We start from the raw sequence: 26,542 nt of genomic DNA on the forward strand, positions 1-26,542 counted from the left end.
AGAAAGAGATATGAGGGAAAGTGAGAAATCACCCACTATGGGGTATGGTCACTCCACAATCCCTTCTCCTCCATTCTCCTCTCTGGATCTTGAGCATGCACACATATGTACTCAGTGTGATTTTCAAGCCTCCAGGTTTAGGACTTGAACTGTGTCGCCATCTGGGAGGCCAGTGCCTTAACTATCATGTCACCTTCTGGCCCCAGTAGCAGTGTTTTCTTAGTAGCTAAAAGTAGAAAGGGCTCAAAAGCCAACCAGCTGACTAAGTGAAGGAAATATGGTATACCCGTACAATGGAATACCATTTACAATGGAAAGGAATGAAGCACTGACACTGCATCAATGACTCTCGAACACACAACGCTGGGTGAAAGATGCCACCCACAGAAGGCTCATCTCAGCCCAATTATAGCAAATGTCCTGAATATTCAAATCCTTACACACAGAAAGTAGCTTACTGGTTGTCAGGAGTTAGGGGAAGGAATGGAGAAGTGAGGGATGACTGCTAATGGGCAAGGGGTTCCCTTCTGGGGTGATGAAACTTTAGATTAGACAGTGGTGGTAGCTGATGAACCTTGGGAATATAGCAAGAACTGAATGATACACTTTAAAAGGGTGAATTTTGGAACTAGTAGCTGGCGGAATGGTTACATCTAGTCGACCACAGTTTGAGTCCTGGACTCAGAGGCTTAAAACTCATGCCGGGTGCATGTGCATGAGTGCCCCAAGTCCTGAGAAGAGAATGGAGTAGAAGGGATTGGGATGTGGTCATACCCCCTGGGGGGCAATTTCTCACTTTCTATCTCTCTATCTCTCCAGCAAGCATACGTGCCTTCAGCAAAAATCTCTCTGAAAGAATAAAAAAGTGAATTTTATGATATGTGAGTCACATCTTAATACACAATCACAATAAAAAATTTTAAAGTATAAGAGTTTATAAAAAGAAAAGATATATCCTGCCTCCATCTTCCTCAATAACAACTCTCACAGTTAAGCGATTCTGTCAATCTTCCCAGAAAGTTTTTTAAGCACAATTCAAGCATAGACACACACTCCCTTTAACATGCAATAGACAGGGCCAGATAGTGATGCCGTGGTAAAACAAGATGCTCTTCCAGGCAGTCCCATGTGCATAGCTTCCTGCTTCAAACCCAGAGCCCTCCCTGAGCGCATGGGACACATATCCCTGGCTGAGGCTGAATGGACGGTGGATCGCAGTGTCAGGACCCTTTGGGGTGTTGTTTTTCTGTCTCTTTCTCTCTCTGTCTCTCTTATTCATGGAGAAAATATTTATTTTTTAAAAAATGGACAATGCTGTATGTTTTACAATATATCTAGGATATCTCTCCATGCTGAAAACTAAGCAGGAGTTTTGCAGGAAGAGAGAAAGAAAGGGGCATTTAGGCAATGGAAAAAGTATGCTTCAATGTAGAGAAAGGGGAAGGCTGAAAGTGCAGGAATGAGGAAAAACATCAGTGGAAGCAAATACTGCATGAAAAGTGAGGGGGTTGATGGGCTTTGAGAGTACATGGGGGTTTAAGATGAGACTTGAAAGCAACTCAGAGCCAGAGTTTAAAGGGCTTCATAAGCCTCCCAGTGTGCGAGGAGGTGGCTGGGAGGCCCAGGGTGTGGCCTCTGTGATTTCACTTAGCGTGGAGGACTAGGACACATTGTGACCCTCTGGAGGCTACTGTGATCACCCCCAGTGACCAAGAAGAACAGCACTAATGAGAATGGAGAAAGGTAATGAGAGAAATGGAATCTACTGGACTTGATACAAGGAGGAACGAGCCACAGATAGCTCGGAGATTTCTATCTTAGAAAAGCAGATGGGGTATCGTACCAGTTCCCAAAGCAAATGCCAAGTATACTACAGGGTGGTTGGGGATGGGTAAAGGAGAGGAGGATGAGTCAGATTTGGGTTGTATCAGAAATAGGCATTGACATAAAAGCATCGAAAAATAGTTATGGACACTGGAGACCATGTGGAAGGAGGGTGGGAGAGCAGAAGGGTGTAAAGAAGGTAATTAGGGAGGCAAGAATAGAGAGGTAAGACATTTGTGGGACACAGAAATGGCTTATTCCCTGTTGATGATGACACGTATCGTATTCTCAACTGGACTGGTCTGAGGTGTATTTTATGTTGGACAAATTCTCTATACAAACTAAATGATGTACAGCCATTGAATGTATAAAAATAATAATTAAATAATAAATGAAAAGAAATAAGCATCAAAATATGATATCTTTGTAAAACACAAACCTGTTCTACATTTCCTTTGGAATAATTTTTCAAATGTATTTCTGTTATGGCCCAGCCACAGTGACACAGCGGTAATGCAAAGCTCAATGATGCTGTAGCCATATAGGAGGGGCCTGGCTTCACGTTCCAGGTCTTCTTTTCACGCCAGGTGCGTACACATGCCTGTGATCCTAGCTAGCTAAGGCTGGGGTGGATCATGATACAAAACCCCCATTGGGGGTACCTTTCTCTCTCTCCCATCTTCTCTCCTTGGAGAAATAAATAAACTTAAAAAAAGTATTTTCATTGTGGCATGCAAAGGAGTATCCATGTTTGCCTGTACCCACATACCCCTTGCTCATGAGATAACCTGGCTTCGAATCTAGAATGATCTCAAGCAAGTTACCAATACCTTCAAAAAGCCTCAGTTTACTCATCTGTCCATTGTATATAAATATCACTCTTCTTGGGGCCAGCAGTTGGCATAATGGCTATGTCACTGAACTCCCATGTAGTCAACCGCAGATCGAGTCCTGGACCCGGTGACTTAAACTCGTGCTAGGCATGTGTGCGTGCATGCCCAAGATTCTGGGAGGAGAATGGAGGAGAAAGGATTGCAGCATGACCATCCCCCCCTGGGGGGTGATTTCTCGCTCTCTGTCTCTCTCTGTCTTTCCGGAGAGTGCATGCGCCTTATAGCAAAAAGTCAAGTTTTCAACAAAGCCTGACCCGTGGAAAGTCCTTAATGAATGGTGGCAAAGATTTCCAAGAAAGGCACTTACAAATTATTTTTCTCTCTAATTATGCTAAAAATATAGGGTCTTTAGAAGGGTCTTGTGTGTTTTCCAGCATTGCAAAACATAGCTGACGATGTAATTTAAATGTTAAGAAACCCTACAAACAGCATTTAAGATGTAGAAAACCCGAGGACAGTTCTGCAACTGTACCCAAAACATCTTCATTTTAGAGAATTGGAACAAAGCAAAATGGCTGGTAGAAATGAGAAAGTAAATCGACAAACTGACCACAACCAACAGAAAAGAAATCCCACTCTCCCCTGCAGCTACGCAGGCTGAGAAGCCAACACGGACCCGTTCTCTCAGTCACACAAAGTCATTAAAGCTTACAAGTGTAAACGCATGACAAAAGCCCCCCAGCTCTGTGGAAGCCACAGCTTGATGGCATGATCCTCCCGTCTGACCTAACACAGGACAAGGCAGGGGTGATTTCGCAGTAAGATCACCACCTGGACGAGGGCACGGGGATGGGGCTGGAAGGCGCAGTCTCATCCTGGGCTGCCAGGCCTCCCACTTGTCTCAGAGAAAAACAAGGCACACACAGACACTGCGGCAGGGAGGGAAGTCCGTCTCTCCTTCGGACATTTGTTTTGCTTTCCCAAAGGAAAATTGTCATATATCACAACAAAAGCCTTTGTTTCCTTTCAGCTTTTATGCACTGGGGTTCTCTGATCACACTGTGTGAGGCCATGAAGTACTGTCCCGAAAATGGTTCCTGGAAGAAGTAGAACACCCCTTCTCAAAATCCATCTTTTTCTCTTGGCTGCTTCCCCAGAAGTCCCCACCGGGAAGCATTGTGAGCAGGCAGGAGAATGGATGGCCTGGGGTCTTCCCCCATCCCTGCCGTCCACAGTTCTTGAAGTTGGTCCAGAGCTGACGACTGACTCCAGTCTACAAAGCCGCTGCCTCCACGGAGGCCCACTCACCAGGCCCACTCAAACTCACTTCAAAAAGCGGAATTTCACATTCCTGTTCAAGAGAGGGTGAAGACTCAGACCAACAGCTCAAAAAAAGGGCTGCTGGAACTGCCAACACAAACAGCTTCTCAACTTCCATTATAAGAGGTTTTCATCAAGGCTTGGAATCCTTTGTATTATAGAAATAGCTTTCCACCCCAAAAGAAGCACATTAAGGAGCGGTCCCCACGGTCACAGGAGTGCTTGGGCCAAAGCAATTTATACGAGCTCCAAAAGTCTTGCTGTGCAATAGGACACAGTGGGAAGGATCCTGGTTTGGGAATATAGATGGCTGAGTTTGAATCCCGGCTCCGTCACTTAATAGAGTGGGCAAGTTATTTAATTTCCTTGAGCCTTGGTTTTCTCATCTCAAAAATGGGGCTACTCATAGTCTTGGAGTTGCTATTTTAAAAATAAATGTGAGATAACATCTTGCAGAGGGCTTAGCACCAAGTAAATTCTCAGCAAAGTCTGGTGCTCTTTCTGCTGCTATAAAAGCAACAGCTACAGACCACGAAAGCAAAATATTCACACCTACTTTTATCTCTGTTCTTAGGGCAGCTAGAGTTTCTTTCTCTTGTCTTATTGACTCTTATTGAAACAAGGCCTATTATCTTGGAAACTAAAGGCAGGCAGAGATACAGGCTGATCATTTTTCTGGTTTTGGATGTCCTGCCATTTTTATTCATTATCCCTACATCTCGTAAGTCTGTTTCTCTTCCTTCCTTTCTTCTGCCACTCCTTGTTTTAGCATTGCTGTTCCTTCCAGCGTGGGCTGCTACTGCCACACCAGCACACAGAGGCTATAGGATTTATCCCTGCAAGAACCAACTCCTGGTTATGTGTTTACCAAGCTCTAAAAGCTCAACGAGTTTTAGCCAAGTGCTTAAGGCATGCCCTGTCCTGACCGACCCTTTGTGCCCACTCTTCCCCTACCCCAGAGCCTACCTACAGAACCTCACTGTTTCTTCTGAGCATGGCTGGTATCTTCCCACCACTTCTGCCTCTGTTCTGATTCCTCGCTCATTCAACACTTCCACAGCTGGTAAAATCCTGTCCAGTGCAAATCCCAGCACATTCATAGAAACCTCATTGACTCCTCCCTCCTCTGAAAGAGCACAGTATTCCCATAGAATGTTCCACCCTCTGCCATGGTAATTAACGCCTCTTTGCCAAGATTCAGATCTTCATCCCAGTCTTCCCACTGGGCAGGGCTACCTCACTATCCCAAGCCCTCTATAAAATGGCCTGGCCAGGTCCTCTCTAATCTTAGTTTCTGCCATATTTTCCACACTGTTGTCTACATCTTGCACCAGTGAGGCTGGGGTCTCAACTTGCAGACAGGTCTCACTGAACCCAGGGAAAGCAGAGAATTAGCTTCCAAAGATGAAACAGAAGAAAATTATATTCTTCCTGAGTCTCACAAAGATCTCCCATAAGGAAAGGCATAGAAAAGTCATCCAGAGTCCAAGGTAACTTTAGCCCCGGAGTTGTTTTATCGTCCCACGTAGCGAAAGCTGACAAGTAACCTGCGCACTCCCTATTAAGCTTCCACCTCCCGCTGACTTGATTTTCTTCTAACACTGTCTCAATAATTCAAGCCCCTCTTTCTGCATTCTAGGAATTTATCCTACAGATATATTCATATAAGAGAGGTCTTCAAAAAGTTCTTGGAAAAAGCATAAGAAAAGTATGCATGAATTTCAAAATTTTGCACCCAAATAAACTCATACTTTAAGTCTATTTCTCTTTGAAATTAAAAAAAAAAATCTTGTCAGAGGACACATCTGCTCACTAGAAAGAGACAGAGAGAGAGAGGGAAGAGGAGAAAGCATACCCCCAATGAGGCATGGTCATGCCGCAGTCTCTTCCCCTCCATTTCTCCCCCCTGTCAGGATTTGGGGCATGCACACACGAAATATTTATTTTTAGGCCACCAGGGCAAGTACTTGAACCACTGGGTCAGCTGTGTGGGATCTGAATCCCTTAACCATAGGCCATGGGCTGGCCCTCTGTGAACCTTTTGAAGTCCCTTCATACCTATGAAATTAAGACTATTCAAAATTATTACTTATAATAATCTGTATATGAAGAAAGACTTAAAACAACCTAAAAGTCTTCCAGGAAGAGGCTGGTACTATAAAATAGTATCGGAATTGAGAAAAAAAAAAAAAAAAAGAAGAAGAAGAAGAAAAGAAAAGGAAAAAGAAAAAGAAAGTTTGATGTATGGATAAGGGAAGCTCCCGAAAATATATTGTTAAAAAAAAAAAAGAATAGTCAACATACAGAACAGTGTGTATTACATTACACAAGAGCATGACTATCATGTTATCATATTTCAGATACTATCGATCTGCTTCCATCTCTCCCAGGGCTGTTTCTGGGTGTCACTCTGGTTACACCACAGTGCCTGGTCTGCAGCAGACATGCAATGACTATTTGATGAAAATGAACTAGTTAATGACTACAGGAAGTGAATGGTGAAGGAATATACTAGCACACTGGGCTCACCTTCTAAACACAACATCAGGTCTTTTTTACACATTAATAAAGAAAGGCAGTAACTGAATCCTAGCTATCTAGTTCCTTAAAAAAAAATCTAAACAATGGGGACCAGTTGATGGTGGAATGATTGCATTGCTAGTCTCTCACAAAATCAACCATGATTCGTTCCCAGACCTGGTGGCTTGAAACTCACACCAGGCGTGTGTGCATGTGTGCCCAAGATTGTGAGAGGAAATGGAGGCAAAGGGATTGTGGTGTGGCCATCTCCCCAGGGGGTGATTTCTTGCTTTCTGTCTCTCTGATGAGTGCATGCGCCCTAGAACAACAACAACAAAAAGCTCTTTAAAAAAAAAAAATCTAAATGATGTCCTTATATAACATCAAAGCAGCATTTATATATAATTCAAGCATTACATGAATTAGTTTAGATGTTTATATATAAGGATTACTTTTCAATAAGCATAAGAGGACTTTTCTATTGGGTCACTGGCAAAGTCGTGATGCATTTTTACGTAGAAAAACATAGAAAAACACATCATGACTTTTCCAATGACCCAATATGTTTCTTTATTTATATCCCTGAGGAAAAAGCACTTAGCAAGATAAGGATGTTTTCAATCTTTTGTTCAAAAATCTCTCAATGGTTTAGGAGGAAAAATCTAAACTCTATTCTACAAATTTAGTTTTTGGCAACTAGAAGAGCTTAACAAGATCATCTCCTCCTTCTCTCCTGCATCTACTCCCTCCTCTGGCCTGATAACTCCTGGGATGAAAACCTGCATCACAACCATAACCCTGGCAAGCCCACCAGTGCCAGTTACTGAACCCGCTGTGTGTCAGGAGTGTGCTCCGAGCTCAGTGCGCACCCTGGTCACAAGCCCACGAGGGATGAGCGAGAATGTCATTGCCTCCACTTCACAGACAGAGATAGGCTGACACTCATAAGCACCTGGCCCGAGTGCTATAGCAACGGTGATGATGTTGCTGAGGACGTGGTTTACTTAACTGGTCACATTTAACGTTCTGACAATAGAGCACAGCCTGAGTAACCCAGAGGATAGCATCATACCGCAGGAGAGATGGCACGCGTGCAACCTGAGAGCGTGCTTCTTTTTGCTATGTTGTTTTTTAATTGAGCCATGACAATGGAACATATTTATCACTCACGAGTGGAATCTAAAGAGCAGTGCTTCTTTATCTGCTCAGGAATCCCTAAAAAGCCCCTGCTCTGCTGAGGCCAGAGGAAGAGCACCCACACTCAGCAAGGCGGTGATAGGGCATCTATCTGCAATCACCCAGTGAGTGTTTCTCACCAAGGCCCATTCATCGCAGGCTATCAGAAGATTCTCCAGCTATTCATTATTATAACCAACTCATTCTCCCCACGGTAATTATCTCTGAGCAGCATATCGGGCTGTCCTTGGAACCATCAAACTGACATATGATTAAAGAGTGGAGGGCTCTGAAGTTAAATTTAAAACCACTCTCTTACATTTCAATTCACACATCGTATCAAGATCTGTGCACTATGGAATATTCCAGTTGACTAACATGAAAGGCCAGTGAGAGATGATTCCCTTACGTCATGTTCCCAGCTGAAAAAGGTGGTGGCTATGATGGTCTTACAACCTTTTTTTTTTCTGGAGAGGTTTTTTGCTATAGGGCGAGTGCGCTCACCAGACAGACAGAGACAGAGAGACAGAAAGCGAGAAATCACACTAGTTAATGACTACAGGAAGTGAATGGTGAAGGAATATACTAGCACACTGGGCTCACCTTCTAAACACAACATCAGGTCTTTTTTACACATTAATAAAGAAAGGCAGTAACTGAATCCTAGCTATCTAGTTCCTTAAAAAAAAATCTAAACAATGGGGACCAGTTGATGGTGGAATGATTGCATTGCTAGTCTCTCACAAAATCAACCATGATTCGTTCCCAGACCTGGTGGCTTGAAACTCACACCAGGCGTGTGTGCATGTGTGCCCAAGATTGTGAGAGGAAATGGAGGAAAAGGGATTGTGGTGTGGCCATCTCCCCAGGGGGTGATTTCTTGCTTTCTGTCTCTCTGATGAGTGCATGCGCCCTAGAACAACAACAACAAAAAGCTCTTTAAAAAAAAAAAATCTAAATGATGTCCTTATATAACATCAAAGCAGCATTTATATATAATTCAAGCATTACATGAATTAGTTTAGATGTTTATATATAAGGATTACTTTTCAATAAGCATAAGAGGACTTTTCTATTGGGTCACTGGCAAAGTCGTGATGCATTTTTACGTAGAAAAACATAGAAAAACACATCATGACTTTTCCAATGACCCAATATGTTTCTTTATTTATATCCCTGAGGAAAAAGCACTTAGCAAGATAAGGATGTTTTCAATCTTTTGTTCAAAAATCTCTCAATGGTTTAGGAGGAAAAATCTAAACTCTATTCTACAAATTTAGTTTTTGGCAACTAGAAGAGCTTAACAAGATCATCTCCTCCTTCTCTCCTGCATCTACTCCCTCCTCTGGCCTGATAACTCCTGGGATGAAAACCTGCATCACAACCATAACCCTGGCAAGCCCACCAGTGCCAGTTACTGAACCCGCTGTGTGTCAGGAGTGTGCTCCGAGCTCAGTGCGCACCCTGGTCACAAGCCCACGAGGGATGAGCGAGAATGTCATTGCCTCCACTTCACAGACAGAGATAGGCTGACACTCATAAGCACCTGGCCCGAGTGCTATAGCAACGGTGATGATGTTGCTGAGGACGTGGTTTACTTAACTGGTCACATTTAACGTTCTGACAATAGAGCACAGCCTGAGTAACCCAGAGGATAGCATCATACCGCAGGAGAGATGGCACGCGTGCAACCTGAGAGCGTGCTTCTTTTTGCTATGTTGTTTTTTAATTGAGCCATGACAATGGAACATATTTATCACTCACGAGTGGAATCTAAAGAGCAGTGCTTCTTTATCTGCTCAGGAATCCCTAAAAAGCCCCTGCTCTGCTGAGGCCAGAGGAAGAGCACCCACACTCAGCAAGGCGGTGATAGGGCATCTATCTGCAATCACCCAGTGAGTGTTTCTCACCAAGGCCCATTCATCGCAGGCTATCAGAAGATTCTCCAGCTATTCATTATTATAACCAACTCATTCTCCCCACGGTAATTATCTCTGAGCAGCATATCGGGCTGTCCTTGGAACCATCAAACTGACATATGATTAAAGAGTGGAGGGCTCTGAAGTTAAATTTAAAACCACTCTCTTACATTTCAATTCACACATCGTATCAAGATCTGTGCACTATGGAATATTCCAGTTGACTAACATGAAAGGCCAGTGAGAGATGATTCCCTTACGTCATGTTCCCAGCTGAAAAAGGTGGTGGCTATGATGGTCTTACAACCTTTTTTTTTTCTGGGGAGGTTTTTTGTTATAGGGGCGAGTGCGCTCACCAGACAGACAGAGACAGAGAGACAGAAAGCGAGAAATCACCCCCCAGGGGGTGATGGCCATGCCACAATCCCTTCTTCACCATTCTCCTCTCGGGATCTTGGGCACGCACGCACACGCACCCAGCGTGAGTTTAAGCCACCTGGTTCGGGAAGTGAACCACAGTCAACTACGTGGGAGTCCAGCAACATAGCCATTACGCTAACTGCTGGTCCCAAGTCTTACAACTTTTGAAAGGAATTTTCCCAGGAGGGGAAGTAAAATAATTCTCTATATGAAGTTTCATACCCACTCCCTGTTAAAACATCTAAATGTCACCATAGCATCTCCAAAATTACAGGTGGGGTCTCATAAGAAATAGTGCATTCCTTCATAGCTCTATGAGATTCACACACTTTTCATCTTTCATTGAAAGTAAATGGTTCTGGGACCAACAGATGGCATAATGGCTATGTCGCTGAACTCCTATGTAGCCAACCGCGGTTCAAGACCCAGACCTGGTGGCTTAAACTCATGCTGGGCGCATGTGCATGTGTGCCCAAGATCCCAAGAAGAGAAAGAAGGCGAAGGGATTGTAGCGTGGCCATCCCCCCCCCCGGGGGGGGGTGATTTCTCGCTTTCTATCTCTTTGTCTCTCTCTGACTTTCTGGAGAGCGTATGCGCCCTATAGCAAAAACCTCTCCCCCAAAAAAGAAAAGTTCTGCTTCTGGGACCAGAAGATGGCATAATATTACGTCGCTGTTCTTCTACATGACTGACCACGGTGTCCTGAAACTCATGCCAGGTGTGTGTGCGTGTTTGCCCAAGATCCAAGAAGACAATAGAAGACAGGGATTGCAGTGTGGCCATCCCCCCCGGGGGGGGATTTCTCACTCTCTGCCTCTCTCTGTCTCTCCAGTGAGTGCACACATCCTGTAGCAAAAATCACACTAAATAAATAAATAAATAAAGGAAAAGAAAAGAACTGGTTGTAACACCTAAATTATCAATACATACATGTATGTACCAATAAGAGTAGTGTCTATATTAACAATGTTACCAACCTAAAAATAAAAAAACCCCAAGGTCAGTCTGTAAGCTGGAGCTAAAAACATGAGTTTCAACTGTTCTTGGGTTGAGAAAGGAGCCACACAGGAGGCTCTTCAAGGAGAAATTTATTTTTATTCCAAAATCGACTTCATAGTTTCTAGAATAAAAGTTGTGCTACAAAAATCATTCTACAGATCCCACTTCATGGCTGTAGGAACCATAAATGAGAGAAAAACAACTTTTTTCTCTCCCAAATACAATAGTTGTACCCAAAGCAAAATCAGCCAGTTTCTGGTTTCCTATTCTTCTCTATTTTTTGTATTTATTTAGCTTAGCTTCATAACTAATTTTCATCTATACAGCATTCACTGAATGTAGAACAAAATGGAAGAGTAGCAACTGTTAAATCATCAGAATCTCTCATTAAGATTTCCAAAACCTGCACTAGATATAACAACAACAATGTATTTTTTTTTTTTCCTAAGAAACACAACACACGCTCATTTTGAAAACAGGTTTCCCTTCAAGATTTGTGTCGGCTTCACAAAAACGCACCATGATGCAGCGTGGAAATTCCAAGCCCCTTCGCCCAATGCAGAAGAAAGTCCCCATCTCTGGATGGTTAGGTTTCCCTACCCCTCGAGCTAGTATCGTGGGTAATGAAGTGATAGAATTCACATTTCATAGGAAAAGCCATATAAAGGAAATAAGATATTGTTTTTCTAGAAAGTGATTTATAATAATACTAAGAAACTATTTTTTTAAAAAATGCCTTTCCTTTCTCAACATCTGCAGAAAAGGCTAACCTATCTTGAGAGATTTACTATTTGCTGATATTCACCCATATGGAGGGCCTACCAAAAGCCAAGAGAGGGAGGAACATGGAAAAGAAACAGTTTTGAAAATAGATACGGATGCATGGTAAACTCTGCCAACATGGAGTCACTTATTCTTGCCGGGACTTGTTAGGGTGACCAGGGCCTTCTCTGGATTCTGCTGCTGCTGCTTTAACAGATTTACAAGTGCAGTACTGACTTGGAACCTCAGAAACGTCCTGCTCGACAAGACATTTCAACTACAATGCCAACTCTGTCCCTTTAACAGTCCCCATTCTAGAGGGGACAGATGAAGCAGCAGAGGAACAACTGGAGCAAAAGCTGAAACGTGAAAGTGATAAGGGAGCATGAAGCCCGCTGGTGTGAATCGGAGCTGGCTCAGCAGAACCTTAGCCATGGCCAGTCTTACCAAGGCCAAGGCCAGAAAGGTGCATGCACCAACCCTGGCTACACCTCAAAGGTTCAAAACCTTTCTAAATATGGAACCCACTTGATGTTTGCAGGAGTCGTAAATCAAGGAAAACAACTTTTTTCCATCCCCAATAAAATATTTGCACCCGAAGCAAAATCAGCCGATTTCTGGCGTTCTACCAGTTTTGCTTGGGCATAAAATTTTCTTACACTTCACCAAAAATGTCAGCGTTAGTATAAGGCAGCTTTAAAGAGGGAAATGAAGTCCTGACCTGTGGATAACCCCTCAACCCCAACAGGAAAAGGGAAAAGAAAACATATACATACACACACCTGAAACCCAATTTTTTCTGTTATTAGTATAAATGGGACAAATTATTTTTCTTAGTGGCCAAATCCTTCCTTATAGGAAATGTTGGTCTTGAATTCAGCCTGTTTTACTGCTCTATCCCCAACACCCAGCACTAACCCTCATGTGAAGAAAGGTTTCAATGAATAGTCAAGGAAGGAGGGGAAATGGAGGGTGGAGAGGGGTGAGAGAGAAAGGGAGAGAGAGAGAGAAAATGAGGGGAGGGCAGGAAAACAAAATACATTCAGATGAAGACCTCTCTTATTTGCTCTCCTTTTATTTGTGTCTTCTTTTTTTAAATTTTTATTATAATTTTTTTTTTTTAAGAGAGAAGTTTTTGCTATAGGGCACATGTGCACGCCAGAAAAACCGACAGAGAAACAGAATGCAAGAAATCACCCCCCGGGGGGATGGCCACATCACAATTCCTTCTCCTCCATTCTCCTCTCACGATCTTGGTCATGCACATGTCCCAGTGTGAGTTTAAGCTGCCAGATCCAGGACTCGAACAGCAGTTAACTATGTGGGAATCCAGTGACATCTGCTAGTCCCTCTGTCCTCTTTTTGAACTTTCAAGCATCCAGCTTGATACTATGCCAATCATATCTTTCTTAGTGCTTCCCATCTGACACTAGATAAGCCATGCAATTCAGCCAATTTATTCTCCTGAAAGAGCTTATAAGCAACTCTCCTGAAGACCAAGTAAATAGCTGCAGGGTAGACAATGTCAATGGAAGTTCCTTCCTTCAACAGTCATTTAGTCAATGATGTTTGAGAGCATGACACAATCTCCAGGGTGTGGTGCAACACACCCAACAGAGCTAGACTCTACCAGTCCAGTGTGCTCAGGGAAGGTGAGGAGGGAAAGGCAACCTCTGAGCTGGCCCTGGAGCATCAGGACTTGTCAGGAAGAACCCGAGCAGGGCAATCTCATAATGAAAGGAGAGGCTGACAGCACAGCAGACTGGATAGCTTTTTCCTACAGAGTTTCATAGATTATAGTCTTTGACACCTTATTTGGGAAACCATGAATTCAACAAAATGACACAGGTTTCCTTGTTATAGCCCTTCTCAGAGCTTTTGCTATGCAATTGGAGTAAACAGTAAATGGTTTGGGCTGGCCCCGTGGCCCAGTTGTTAAGGAAGCTGGATCCCACACAGCCAATCATACAGTTTGAATCTCAGCCCTGGTGGCTTGAAAAACACACCAGGCTCATGTGCTTACATGCCCCAAATCCCAACATGATGAAGAAATAAGGAGAAGAGATTGTAGCATGACCATACCCCATCAGTTAGGGTGCTTTCTTCCTCTCCCTCCCTCTCTGTCTCTCTCTGATAAGCACGTGTCTTCTAGCAAATTAAAAAAAAAAAAAAGTGGTAAAAAAATTTAATTTGTAAATCAGAACATAGTGAATTTTTTAGGACGTGGGGGGCAGGGGAAACAGCTGTACTAACTTGAGCAAAATATTCAACTTTCCCTGAACTCCAGTTTCCTCTTGTCTAATACGGAAGACATGGCAGTTCTAACTTCATACAGTTGTTATGAAACGTGAATACTCCACACAAAAATGATTAATTCAAGTTGGCACTTAGTTAATATTCAATTGCATTACTGCTGATGCTGCTATTTTTGCCATTTCTATTATGGTTCTAATCAACCTGCCATCATGAACATAAAGAATATAATACGCAGCATTTTCTAAATGCTTATCCTTGGAGAGGCCAGGTCAGCATGGAGTGCCCACCCTAACATCCAGGAGGAACTCACTACATATCTGTGGAGGGAATAGGGCCAAAAACTGACCTTAACAAAGAACAAACTGCAGGACAGAAGAGGATGCTCTAGGAAAAGGTGTTTTCCATTATTTCCATGGGCAACAGGCCTTTGAGGTCTGGGAGAAATGACGTCATCCTTTGCTAGAAGAATGAGGGGGTAAGAGCAATGTTCAGCTTTGGGGAAACATCACAAAGAGTTTATTTTGGTAGAAGAGTTTGAAGTGACGCTAACAATGAGCTCACACCTGCCGCCAGGCACCAACCATCAGACTGAGACTGCTCGTAGAGAGCAGCGTGGACTCCATCTCTGACAGCCCCTCTGTCAGACATGTGATGTCCATGTGTGGGGAAGGTCCCAGAAGGTGTGCTCCAACAAGAGGGTGCTGAGGCCCAAACAAAGAAGCAGCTGACCCAGGACAAAGGGAAGTTGGAGAGGTCCATGCCTTCTGGTTTCCTTGGCTGTTCCTCTAGCAAGATTATGAACTGAAACCAAAAAGAAATCTTTTTTTGTTTTCCCCTTAGGTTTTTGCAATAAGGTGCATTACCCACAGAAAGAGATAGAGGGAGGGAAAGTAAGAAATCACCCCTCAGGGTGGGGGATAGCTACGTTGCAACCCCTTCTCCTCCATTCCTCTCTAGGAATTTTGGGCACACATGCAGATGTGCCTGGAGTGATTTTCAAGCCACCAAATCCAGGACATGCCTGGAGTCATCTTTAAGCCATTGAATCCAGTACTCAAACCATGGTGGGTCATGTGGGAATCCAGTGCCTTAACTACTATGCCACCTGCTGGCCCTGGAAGCTTCTTCTTTTATCAGCCAATTGCTGCATGCATCTAATGAGATAATGTCATCTGTCATTAAGTCACGTGCTAATCTCATAAATAGTGTCTACAAATGAGGAAGTGTCACATAAGTCCTTACCCGGAGTTCAATGCATGGATGCTGTTAAACCTCTCCAGGTTTCTGCTGGTTGTATGTAAAGAGATTCTTGACAGAAATGGAGTTTACAGAAAGGAGACATGAACAGGTTTAGAATAGGAGATTTGCATTTTAACAAACCCTATGCTTACTATCTGAATTGAACTAATGAAGGTCTACATAGAGCCTGAAAAGGAAATGAGGTCATCTAAAAGGTAGTTGGCGGGGAGATCCTCCCATGGAGCCCACAGCACATAGGAAAGCTCCAAGAATTAGTGAAGTTTTCAGACTTCAGGCTGAGAGGGAGGGACATGAAGGCAGACCACAAATTCCTACTCTAAGGCCAGACAGGACCTTTCCAAAGCATGTGATGTGTGTATGCACGTGCACACTCATTTACACGTATCTCAACTGTAAGCCATATGAAGAAAGCACATGAGCCAGAGACCCTGTATTCAATTCAATGGTTACATTTCACTTTATTTTAACTGGTAAACCTGGAAGTGGTTGGCAGAAAAGCACAGTTAACTCTGGAAACTTGTCAAAGCTCAAGAAAGCTTCCAGGACTCTACAGACCTTTTGTTTTGTTTTGTTTTCAGGAGAACAGGGCTGCCCAATTCCTCCTACACTAAAAATATAGCCTAAGATTATTCACAATTATTGTACCTTTCTCCATCTGGTTCATTTGAAGCAAAGAGTTCAATGATATTGGAATGATCTGAATCTTGACTGAACCCCTAGAGTTCATGCAACAAAATATTTGGCATATGTATTTTACCAAATCCAATCAGTACATCCTGACCCTTGTCCAGAGAACCATGGGTAACCCGTAACCCCTCCCAGTCCTAACCCTGCACAATCTCTTCTGAGACTCGAGTTCATGTTCATTCACCAGGAAATAAGAACAAACTAACCACCAGCTAATAAAGCTTCTGGAGGAAAAAACAACACACACACACACACACACACACAGAATGTGGGTGGAACCTAAAGATCCAGGCAGGGACCCTGAGGTATGAGGGCAAAAGGAGCCCCTGGTCTTAAGGGCTTCTGAGAGGCAAAAATTAGGAGCTGCAGGGGGAAGGCAAAGGGAGAAAGAAACCAAAGGAAACAAGGCAGGCAAGGAGGAAAGCTTGAAGCTTCGCTAAATGAGTGGACCCCAAACCTGTGGAAGAGATTTGGAAGCCACAGGGCTGAGCCGCTCCCTGTCCCCCTTTGCACTGTCAGTGTTCCTGCACACCCAGGCACCAGAATTGGTCCACTGCAGAAAGTGCAACGACAGTCGTGAGAGTTTTGGTGAGAGCCGTTCTGTAGAGCTGTGCTTTCAATGCCCAGTTAGAGCTCTCTTTGGGAGACTTCTGAGAACAGGGCTTCCTCCGGTGCAATGAAACTCAGGCAGTGCCTATGGGATACCCAGCATGGCATGTGGGACTAGCAAGGAGCAATGAAGGATGGTGAGCTACAGGGTTGGGAGCCCGCAATGGGACAAGACTAGTACGTGAGCAGGAGGGCTCTGGTTTTGAAGTTATTTGCTTCTGGAATAAATGCACTGGTTTAGTGGTTTGGGTGATGAGACAGAATAGAGGGGGGACAGACCCTGCATAAAGAAAAGAAAAGAATACAGCTTACCTCTCAAAAGAGCTACTGTGTTGACTACTGATTTGACTTCAGACAGTCTTTTTTTAAGTCAAGATTAGCCCCAAATCAAAGGATAAACAATCTTTAGTAAACTTGTTAATTGCATGATAAAGAAATCTCTCTGTATTGCTTCATATTATTGGAAAGAGGTGTCTTCCTTGACTTGGGAAAGAAGAGGTCATTGGTGTGGGCCTCCTACATTTGAGAAATCAAACCTGGGATCCATTATCAAATAAAATGTCTATTTCGCTTATTAATATCAGGGAGTGCACAGTCAACAATGAGTCTAGTTTTACCCTTGGTTCCATATGCTATGTGCTAAGTAATTAAAATATGTCTTCTGGCTAGTAAAAATGAAGCTAAAAAGTTAAAACCAAAACAATGACAGGAAATAACATGTGTGTACAATATGTTACTAACACACAGATAATTTTCAAAAGTGACTTCGGAAAAAGTTATTATAAATCTTTCAAAATACAGTGATTTATTCAGCGAAAAGTCTGAATGCTTTGCGCTATTAAATTTAGCATTTAAGTTGCTGTGTCATGGGCAGATCTTTGTTCCTCCGGGTTAAATTCAGCATCCTGTATTGTGTTTTTTCTACCGCTCCATGCTGGATACCATGCAGTCAATTTTCTGAGCTGCTCAGGAGAAATGCATTGGGGAGTTATCACGATGGTTTCTCTTACTGATTTTATAATCCAGGCGTAGAATTTATCACATAACCCAACAGTGATTTATTTCCATCTTCTTCTTTGCCTTTTCCCACCTCTACAGCCTTCTGACAAAATAAACCTTCCCTAGGCATGGGATGAAATGGCAGGGAAAAAAAAAAAATGTGGTGACCAGAGGAAAACCATTTCAGAAATGTTTGTTAAACAAGTGCAAGCAATAAATTGCGCTTTGGAGGGAAAGGCTGTTAGAAGAAAAACTGAAAATACTGACCTGAAAGTCAAGCTGATTGGAGCAAGGGTGAAAGCAGCAATTTGGAAGGTAAGCAGAAAGGAAAAGGGATAGCAAAAGAGAATAAAAGGAAGGAAACGCATTAGTTTTAAACATACAGCCAACAGATGTTATATTAGCAGGTTTTATAACCAAACGAAGCACAATAAAGCAACTTTTATCTGATATTATCCCAAAAAGCCCAGGGCACATACTGTAAACTGTTATATTAAATATCATACAGAAGAATCTGGTATCTGCTCTAGTACATATAATAATCACAACAAGTACTGATGTGAACCAGAGGAGTGCTCCCGGAGTCCAATGGCGTGTTTTCTGGGGGAGTATTTATAGAGAAAGTTCCTATCTACGTGCACGTAAACTTTTATCATTTAATAAACTGAAACGAAAATGACTAAGGTATTAGATCTGGCACTAAGCACTGGTGTCAGAAAGATTTTTATTTGAGTCAGTAAGTTGGGTGGTTATGTCCTATGAGTATTATCCCTTCATCCCTGAAAACTAAAAGGAGCAAAACAGTTTGGCTTGCGGTTCAAAGATTTCCATTTTGGAAGCTTGCAGAGTGCTGTACCTAGCCAAGATCAAAGACCCCAAGAGGAGGGGTTTTGGTCAGGTGCCACCTGCCCATCAGCCTCCCAACTGAGGACAGAGTAACTTCCAAAGCTGCAAGTAATTTTTTTTCAGTTGTGAAAATGAGGTTCTGACTTCATCACTGAAAATATCCAGATGCTTGATAACTTATTTGTACAATGTGTACAAAAATATTTAATGTGCCTTTCTAATCAGTCAAAACAGTAGTTTCTAATGCCAAGCAAAGAAGGAAAAAAAAAATAAAAGGTCAAAAACAAAAGCAAAAAAAAAAATCATGTTCATCTTCCAGGCTACCACAGGAGCACACATTTTGTTAACCTATAAAGTGCCCTTTGCAAAAACGAAATGGATGAACAAATAGTTTACCAGCTATCTGCTCAGTGGAACCCCACCATTACATACAGAGAAGGAATAGTTTTTAGTGTTTCACACAAAAAGGAAAAACAAAGCGCAGTGCAACAAATCCTCAGGATAAAGCTGGAACTAGAACATTTAAAATAAAAACGATGTTGAGTATAATGATAGTTTTTTAAAAGTTAGGATTAAGCACATGGTAAAAAGTGTGGATTCAATAATCCCTTGATTCTGAAATCCCCCTGCAGTGTTCTGTGATCATAAATGCACAACTGATCAAAAATGAGGTCATGGTGACGCCGTGGTCATTGTGGGGACTTTGGCAAACAGCGGTCAGAGCTGCCATTTCAAATCCTTCTGGAGCACATGTAATTAAAGTGAGTTCTGAAGCCCACCCCTAAAATGAAATAGCAAGCACATATTTAAGATTTAGTGACCTACAGCAAATTTTAAAAAATAATAAATAAAATTCTAAAAAAGATTTAGTTGCTTTTACCAAGGGTTCCTAGTTTTCATCAAATTCTCCAAGCAACCACGACACCCAGAACCCTCTCCGAAGTTGGCAGGGATGGTGCAGAACCACCAGCCACTTGTGTAAGGCACATTCCTTCAAACACACTAACAAACTTAAATGGCTATTGCTCGGCAAGAACAGTTTACAACAAAACAAACAGAACTGGTATCAAGTTTCTTCCCTATACCACAAAACTTCTAGAATATATTGTCATGCTTTAAAAATCATAACGAAGCTTAAGTTAACATTTTGAAAAGTGTTCTGAAAGGCATCAAGGAAATTATGTCAGCATGTTATTGAGCAAATCAGAAGGAAAAATAATAGTCTCTTTCTCAGCCTTAGATAAGGCTCTGTCAGACCCCTAAAATGATTTCTCAATGTCTGATTGTCTGGTGGCATTAGTCCTCTGTCCCGATAAGCAAGTGGTACCTTGTTTTTCATGCTGATGTTATGTCTCCTGCATAAAGCCCCCCAGGGACCCACCTACCCTCCTCTCGACGATGCGGAGAGATGTGACCAAGGGCTCAATTTGGGCATTCTCCCATCCTCTAGACAAATACCCTGACACACTTAACATATTTACACAAAAGGTCACCCAACTGATTTCTTCCCATGGGTAGGATGCGAGAAATCAGTGGCAGCAAGTCTTATTTGACAGACTCTGTTAACCTCTCCCCTGCCTCTAAGGCACCAAAGGATTAATCTGAAACTCAGACTTTGACGGACACCAGCTAGATATCCAAGGTGTAGCAAGCTACTTGGTTGAATCCTTTGCATGATACCTGGTCTAAGAGATGGAACAGACTTCAGCCTGATTCAGACCAACTCTCAGGGCTTGCTCCAGGCCCACCACCGACCATGGGGCAAACTCCCCCAAAGCAGCCTGCAGTCCAAGGCAGAAGGTCCCCATTGGGCCCTCAGCACCAAGGACGAGAGTTCACAGGCAGAACTGCGTGTGGGGACCACACCAGAGCAACACGCACTTTAAAAAATCAAAATCTGTAATGGCCGATTAAAAAAGTCATTCACGTGGAGTTTTAAGAGGTAAATACATTGTGGAAATGCCAGCCATGTGCTATTCAGAACAGATACGTTGTAGAGAAAATTAAAAAAAAAAAAAAAAGTAAGATTAACAGAATAGAAAGCAAACACCAATTGCCATCTGGGAGAGAGGCAGGCCCTTGTCAGGGTCGTTTGAGTTATTCCTAACCTCCTAGTTTTTCTCATATATGACTGAAGTTCTGGAATATTTTAGAACACTAGAGGTTTTCAAAAGAGATCTTTTCACTCTGGTAGGTCACATTACAAACCAGAGACCACAAATTTATTTCAAGTCCAATATTTTGGTTCTCAAAATCACAAACTTAATTGCAAACACTTTTCCGTGACTCCAAAATGGAGATATATGTCACATTGCTAAGAAATCTTTAGTTCCCAACATTATGAGGTCTGAGTTTTGGAGTTAAAGCCAGCAAACGGAGATACTGCCCAATTTGAAAAAGGCTGCTGACAACTCGAGGAAGATGTTTTGGTCGGAATACACATGTAGCCCAGCAGAGAATGGCTTCAGAAAGCAGGCCAAGGCTGAGCCCTCCTTTTCTCAAGAAACTTCCCCTCTGGCTCTCCACCCCCACCTCCTTAGGGGCCTGAGCTGGGGCTGGAGCGCAGACATTTCCCAGACTATGTTCTGCTCCTGGACCCAGGACACAGGCCGAGAACTGGGACAGAGTCAAGTCCTACCACACATTTCATGAATTACAATGCCTGGGAGGCATCGGCTTTAAGGAGAGGCAACGGCAGAGATAAAGAAAATGTGCAGAAAGTACATAAAGATAAATGCCTGTAAAATCACTGCTATTTAATGCATCCCATATTGAAGAAATAAAAATGTGAATATGCTTGATGATTTAACGGCAACAGCATCCAGCTAAGACCTGTGTGTCCAACTAGACAATTAAGCTCTTTCTATGTAAATGTTTAGAAGAGCGGATCCTGATTTTCAATGACAGTTCTGGAGAGCCGGTCTAGTACAGACAAACGTGGGCACATCACTTTCCTTCAGGAAGCTACTAGAGAAGAGGCAGATGTCTCCTAGCCCTGCCCTGAGCCTGCTCAGGGAAAGCACTCCACTGCCTGCAGGGCTACTGGGTGCTGCTGGATCACCTTCCCTCTTCTGGCCCACTGGTGGAAGAGCTTGGTCTCAGTGGCTCACTTGTCAGTCCTGGGTTTAAATCTCAACTCTGATCCTTATGAGCTCTGCAACCCTAAGGAGTTACTTAACCTGTCTAATCCTAGTTTCTCATCTATAAAATGAGGATAATGATAGTTTCTGTGCTGTGAATACAATTAAACGGTATACAGTACTGCAGGTCAAGAGCTTAACAGTGGACCTGGCAGAGTGTATGCAGACAAGACACGTGTCCTATTGTGATGATTATAATTACAGACATTGATATGATTATTATCTAGGGCATCTTCCATATGGTTCACTGCTTCTTGGAGTCAGGTGACCTATATTCATTGGATCATTGGAAAAGACATGATGCATTTTCGTATAGAAAAACGTGTTGTGACCTGGGTGATGACCCAATATTTTCACATCTTTCTGACCATAGAACCAATTTCTGGAAGGCTGTTCCATTTTTCAAGGTCTCAGTTTGTTCATCAATAAAAGAGATATGATCATAATGGCCTTGTGATCTCATACTAGCTTTTTAAGAAAAACATTTGTTTTGAAATATAGTTCCAAAACAACCATGTAGATGCATCTAAAATCAACAGTGTTCCCAGATGTCTTAAAACCAGACGAGTGGCAGAACATTCCCACAGTTTAAAATTAAAAAAGCCTTAAGGATTTTAAATGTGTACAGCTTAGGAAAAAGGAAATCTTTGACATACCTTGCTAAAATTGGTCACACTGAGTAAATACCCAATTAAAATCAAACTCATGCTAAGAGTAAGAGATATACTGGGCTGTTGGAAAATTCATGATGTATTTTTCTAAGCAAAGATGCATCAAGACTTTTCTGACAACCTAATGTTCATTGATTGGGAGTTTAAAAATGTATTAAATACCGTATTTGAAATGTTGAAATGTTATTGGGAATTAACCTATCCATTTAACACACAGCCAGTTAATATTGAGAATCTATTTGTTTTACCATTCAATTGTTCATGTATAAGCATCTCACTTTACTCAGGACTAGGTGTTTGCAAAGCGGGGATGCCTTTTACTGGGTTGTTCAACTCACTTCTAATGTGATTTAAGATCACATAGCTGGCAGGAACTAGAGACGAAATTTGAACCCAACTCTTTCTGTAGCGAAAGCTCATGATCTTTCTAAAAGACCATAGAGAACGACTCTCTATATGTCTTGAAGTCTTTAAGGGCCTTCCAAGTGCCTTGATCAGAGCTGGCAAACATTCACTGATTTATTCAAAATTTACTGATCTCTTCCACATGGACTGAATCTACAAAAGACAAATTCTGCCTTATTGCTGAACCAATAAGAAATCCACAGAGGTTTTGAAGTTATGTAAAATTATTCAGAAAGTTTCCTTTATACGAAATAAAGGGAAAAGCTTATTTTTAAGAGCCCATGCTACAGATAAATACAAGATGAATATGACTTATCTGAAAACCTAAATACTCTGGAACCCTGATATCAATCCCTTTGATTTCAGACAGAAATAGGACCTTGCCATCATGTAGGTCCTACCCAAGCATATTTATTTACAAAGTGCTATAAGGTCCTTTTAAAGATAAATCTCCAGGATGAACTTGGTGTGCTGTGTCAAAAGACATCCAAGGAATACAAGCTCCTTCTCCCTTTCCTTTTCACGAATGAAGCATTCCCAACTGTATTCTTTTATATTCTTTTGGTCAAGACCAACCTAAACCACCAGTGTTTATCTCTGATGAGAAAGACCTGAGGTTTCAGATAACCCAAATCCCAATTTCTTATATATTTTGCTGGTAAAAATGCTAGTTCAAGGACATCATCTAAGAAAGTCAACCAGAATTTCTCCAACACAAAAGAAATACAAAAGCCCTCAAAAGATAAGCTGTTTGCCTTTTAGTGTCCCATGGAAACATAGCATCATCCCTAACCAGCCATGTTCCTCAGACATGACTTGATTTCGGTGGATAAATGGATGTACATTCCACATCCAGAACTCAAGATGGGTACACAAGCGATCAGTGTTCAATCACTGTCGGCAATTAACACGGCTGTGAAATTTACCTCTCGAGCTCCGCGATCTTCTTGTCCTTGTCATTCTTTTCATTCTCCACCTCCTTGAGGATCTCCAGCAACCGGTCGACTTCCGCTTGGGCCTTGCCACACTCATCACGATAGTAAGATGCCTCTTTATCAAGCTGTTTTATTCGGTCTGCAAACTCGGGGTTCAGCCTGGAGTCATCTTCAATATTATGCGCCTTCAACATTACATTTTTAAAGAATGTAGTTAAGACAACGATTTAGAACAATTAAATAGCGTAGTCACCGATGGCCCAGAAATTAACTTCAGAGGAAAAATAACTACCAAGAATTATGGGTATGCTGTCAGTGAAAAGGCAGTGAAAAAAAAAAATCATGTATTTCAGCCACCTTAGAATAATGTGGGTTTTAAATTATAGTTTCACAGGGGAATTTGTTAATTATTGGTATTTTGTTCCATTAAATGTTGCTATGTTTGACTCTTTGTCCCATCAGAAAGTGGGAGATGGTCAGGGTAGAGTCTGTAATGTCTTTATTTCTGGTCCTTTGGCAAGCAGAACTAAGAAAATTCAACTGCTCAGTTAAGGAGGTGATTCAGACCAAATGCTTCCCAAGAAACTGAAACAGCATGATATTAAATTTTTTTTTTCCAAACACCATCCAGGACATTTGTAGAGCCAGGTAATATTTAAGAGACAGGCTGACTGATCACTGAACACTTTATCTCACTGAGAAACTTCAGCAGAAGTTGTAGTTTGAAAGGAAGATTTGGAAGTGAGGGGGAGCTTTCCAGCTAATAGCCATACCCACAAATTCTTGTTCTCTTGCATAAATTTAACCTAAACCAGGGGGAGGATGAGTTAATTCATGAACAAGCACACAGACGAGAATCTGCAAACACATGCATGGGTAGGTGGCAGCTTTACACACGAGAATACACACAGGCAACGACACGGCAACGACACTGCAGAATAATTTGCAGCCAAAGTATTTGTGGTTTTGTGTGTGTGTGCGACAATGTGTCATGGCTTTATTTCTTTCTTTTTTCCCAAAATGAACTTTTGGCTGAAATATTCCCAGACAGATGGAAATAACACCGCACTGCAATGTTTGGCCTACCCCTTGTTTCCCATTATTCTTAATTGACTCCTTCAAAGAGCAGGCAGGGAGAAAATGAGGGGTTTAACAACAATGCACATTCAACATAGAAAGTTCGGAGAAGTCATCTAAGTATGTATCTCCAAAATCCACATGGGAAATAAAAGGTTAGCAATTGATGAGGGTAAGTTGTTCTGCTGTCTTGCTATGTAGAGCAGAGAGATGTTGGCTGTGTTTTGAAACACTTTATTTATTTATTTATTTTAATTTCAGGGAAAAAACAAGGCAAGCAAGCTAAAGCTACTGTGGGGTCAAATGAATCATGCATGGTTAGAAAAATTAATACTAATACTACTGTTAGAAGGTTGACAGTCTTTGCAATGATTTAGTAGAAAAAAATTCAAAAATTAGTATAAATAAAAATCAGTAAAATGTCTTACTTATAAAGTCATTTTAAAAATAATATTTTGGCATGTAACATATTATTTAAGCATGAGGATAAAAGGGGAATAATTTGCTTTCATGTTTTTCAGTCTAAGATTTGCTTATTTAAGCAATAAAGTCAACTATGCAGAAGAACTGGGTGGAAATACATCAGCTCAGTATACTGTCAGGTGCTGGTTTGCTTCCTTTTACCAACATTTCTCAGATAACATCTATTTTTATTTATTTAGTGTACATTTTAATAACTTACTGAGTTGGTTTTCTTTTTCAGGATAATTAAAATCTGAAAGAAAATCCAGAGCCAAATGCCTTTAGGTGATGATTCCTCTAATAATTTTATTTTAAATTAATGAATATTGAAATTTCCCACTTTTCACTTGAAACATGTAGAGCAAATATTCTATTTTAAAAGAAAGTATTTCATATGAATACTTCCATTTGTGATAAGAATCGACCCATTACTTTTGTGACAGAAATATAAAAGGTACAGCTTTTAGATAGCTATGAAAAAAATCTTCCAGTTAACCTCTCTTTCACTTTCATACTGCATTATCATTATCTTATGGCAGCTAAAAACTTTTTCATGACCTTTCTCAGACTATCCACCAACTGACATGAAGATCTTTAAGAAGAAATTGATGAACTGAATAATGAACAGCTAGAAACACTGAAAACAAATGAACGAAGAGATTATGAGTGCCTGTTTCTGACTAGAGTTAAAATTCCTCTTCTGACTCTTATTATTAAAGGTCCTCAAAAAGCTAGCAGTTAGCCACTGGGAGTTTAGTTTTCATTCTTATGATGATTTTAAAGTGTGTGGGTACAGGATTACTAGTTCCAAGATCTGGATTCTAAACCTACCCGGGCATATTATGTCTATGGGCAAAGGAATCAACCTCTCTAAAGAGAGTGAAAACAATAAGTGATCAATATGGGGAAGATATTATTCATCTGTGTTACATTAGCAATATTTTATTGTATGTATCCTAGAAATGTGGCCAATTGCTTTGTTTAAAAGCTGGGTCAATAGTTTCATGGTTTTGTTTGTTTGTTTGTTTGCCAGAGGGTACATGCACTCACCAGAGACACAGAGAGAGGGAAAGCAAGAAAGCACTTCAGGAGAGGCCTGGTCATGCCACAAGCCCTTCTCCATCTCTCCCTCCTTTCAGGATTCTGGGCATGATATACATGCATTTAGTATGTTTTTCCAGGACTTGAACCAAGCAAGTAGGCCATTTGGCATTCAGCTGCCTTAATCACCAGGCTACAGGTTGACTCTGTTCATAGGTTTTTAAAAGTTTCACTGACAAATTACTACATAGTCCTTGAAGAAGCCTCCCTGACAGGTTTAGAGAGAAGCATGGGACCACATGCCTAATTTGAGCCCCTTGAAGAAGAGGACGAGCCAAGCCTGTTTTGACCATTCAGTGAAATTAATAAGTGTGTTCACAG

At 41.7% G+C, this 26,542-nt stretch overlaps 1 protein-coding gene across 1 annotated transcript in view; it reads right to left on the reverse strand.

Moving 5' to 3' along the window:
* ERC2 (ELKS/RAB6-interacting/CAST family member 2) overlaps positions 1–26,542 on the reverse strand; it is a 604,303-nt gene that overhangs the window by 110,463 nt on the left and 467,298 nt on the right. Inside the window, exons 12-13 of the mRNA XM_027767061.1 lie at positions 23,573–23,766; positions 17,852–17,863 (exon numbers count right to left, since the gene is read on the reverse strand). Coding sequence (XP_027622862.1) covers positions 17,852–17,863; positions 23,573–23,766 — 206 coding nt within the window. The remainder of the gene's footprint in view (positions 1–17,851; positions 17,864–23,572; positions 23,767–26,542) is intronic.

Source organism: Tupaia chinensis, unplaced genomic scaffold (assembly GCF_000334495.1).
Source record: "Tupaia chinensis unplaced genomic scaffold, TupChi_1.0 Scaffold143906_1, whole genome shotgun sequence".
In the NCBI taxonomy this organism is placed as follows: domain Eukaryota; kingdom Metazoa; phylum Chordata; class Mammalia; order Scandentia; family Tupaiidae; genus Tupaia; species Tupaia belangeri.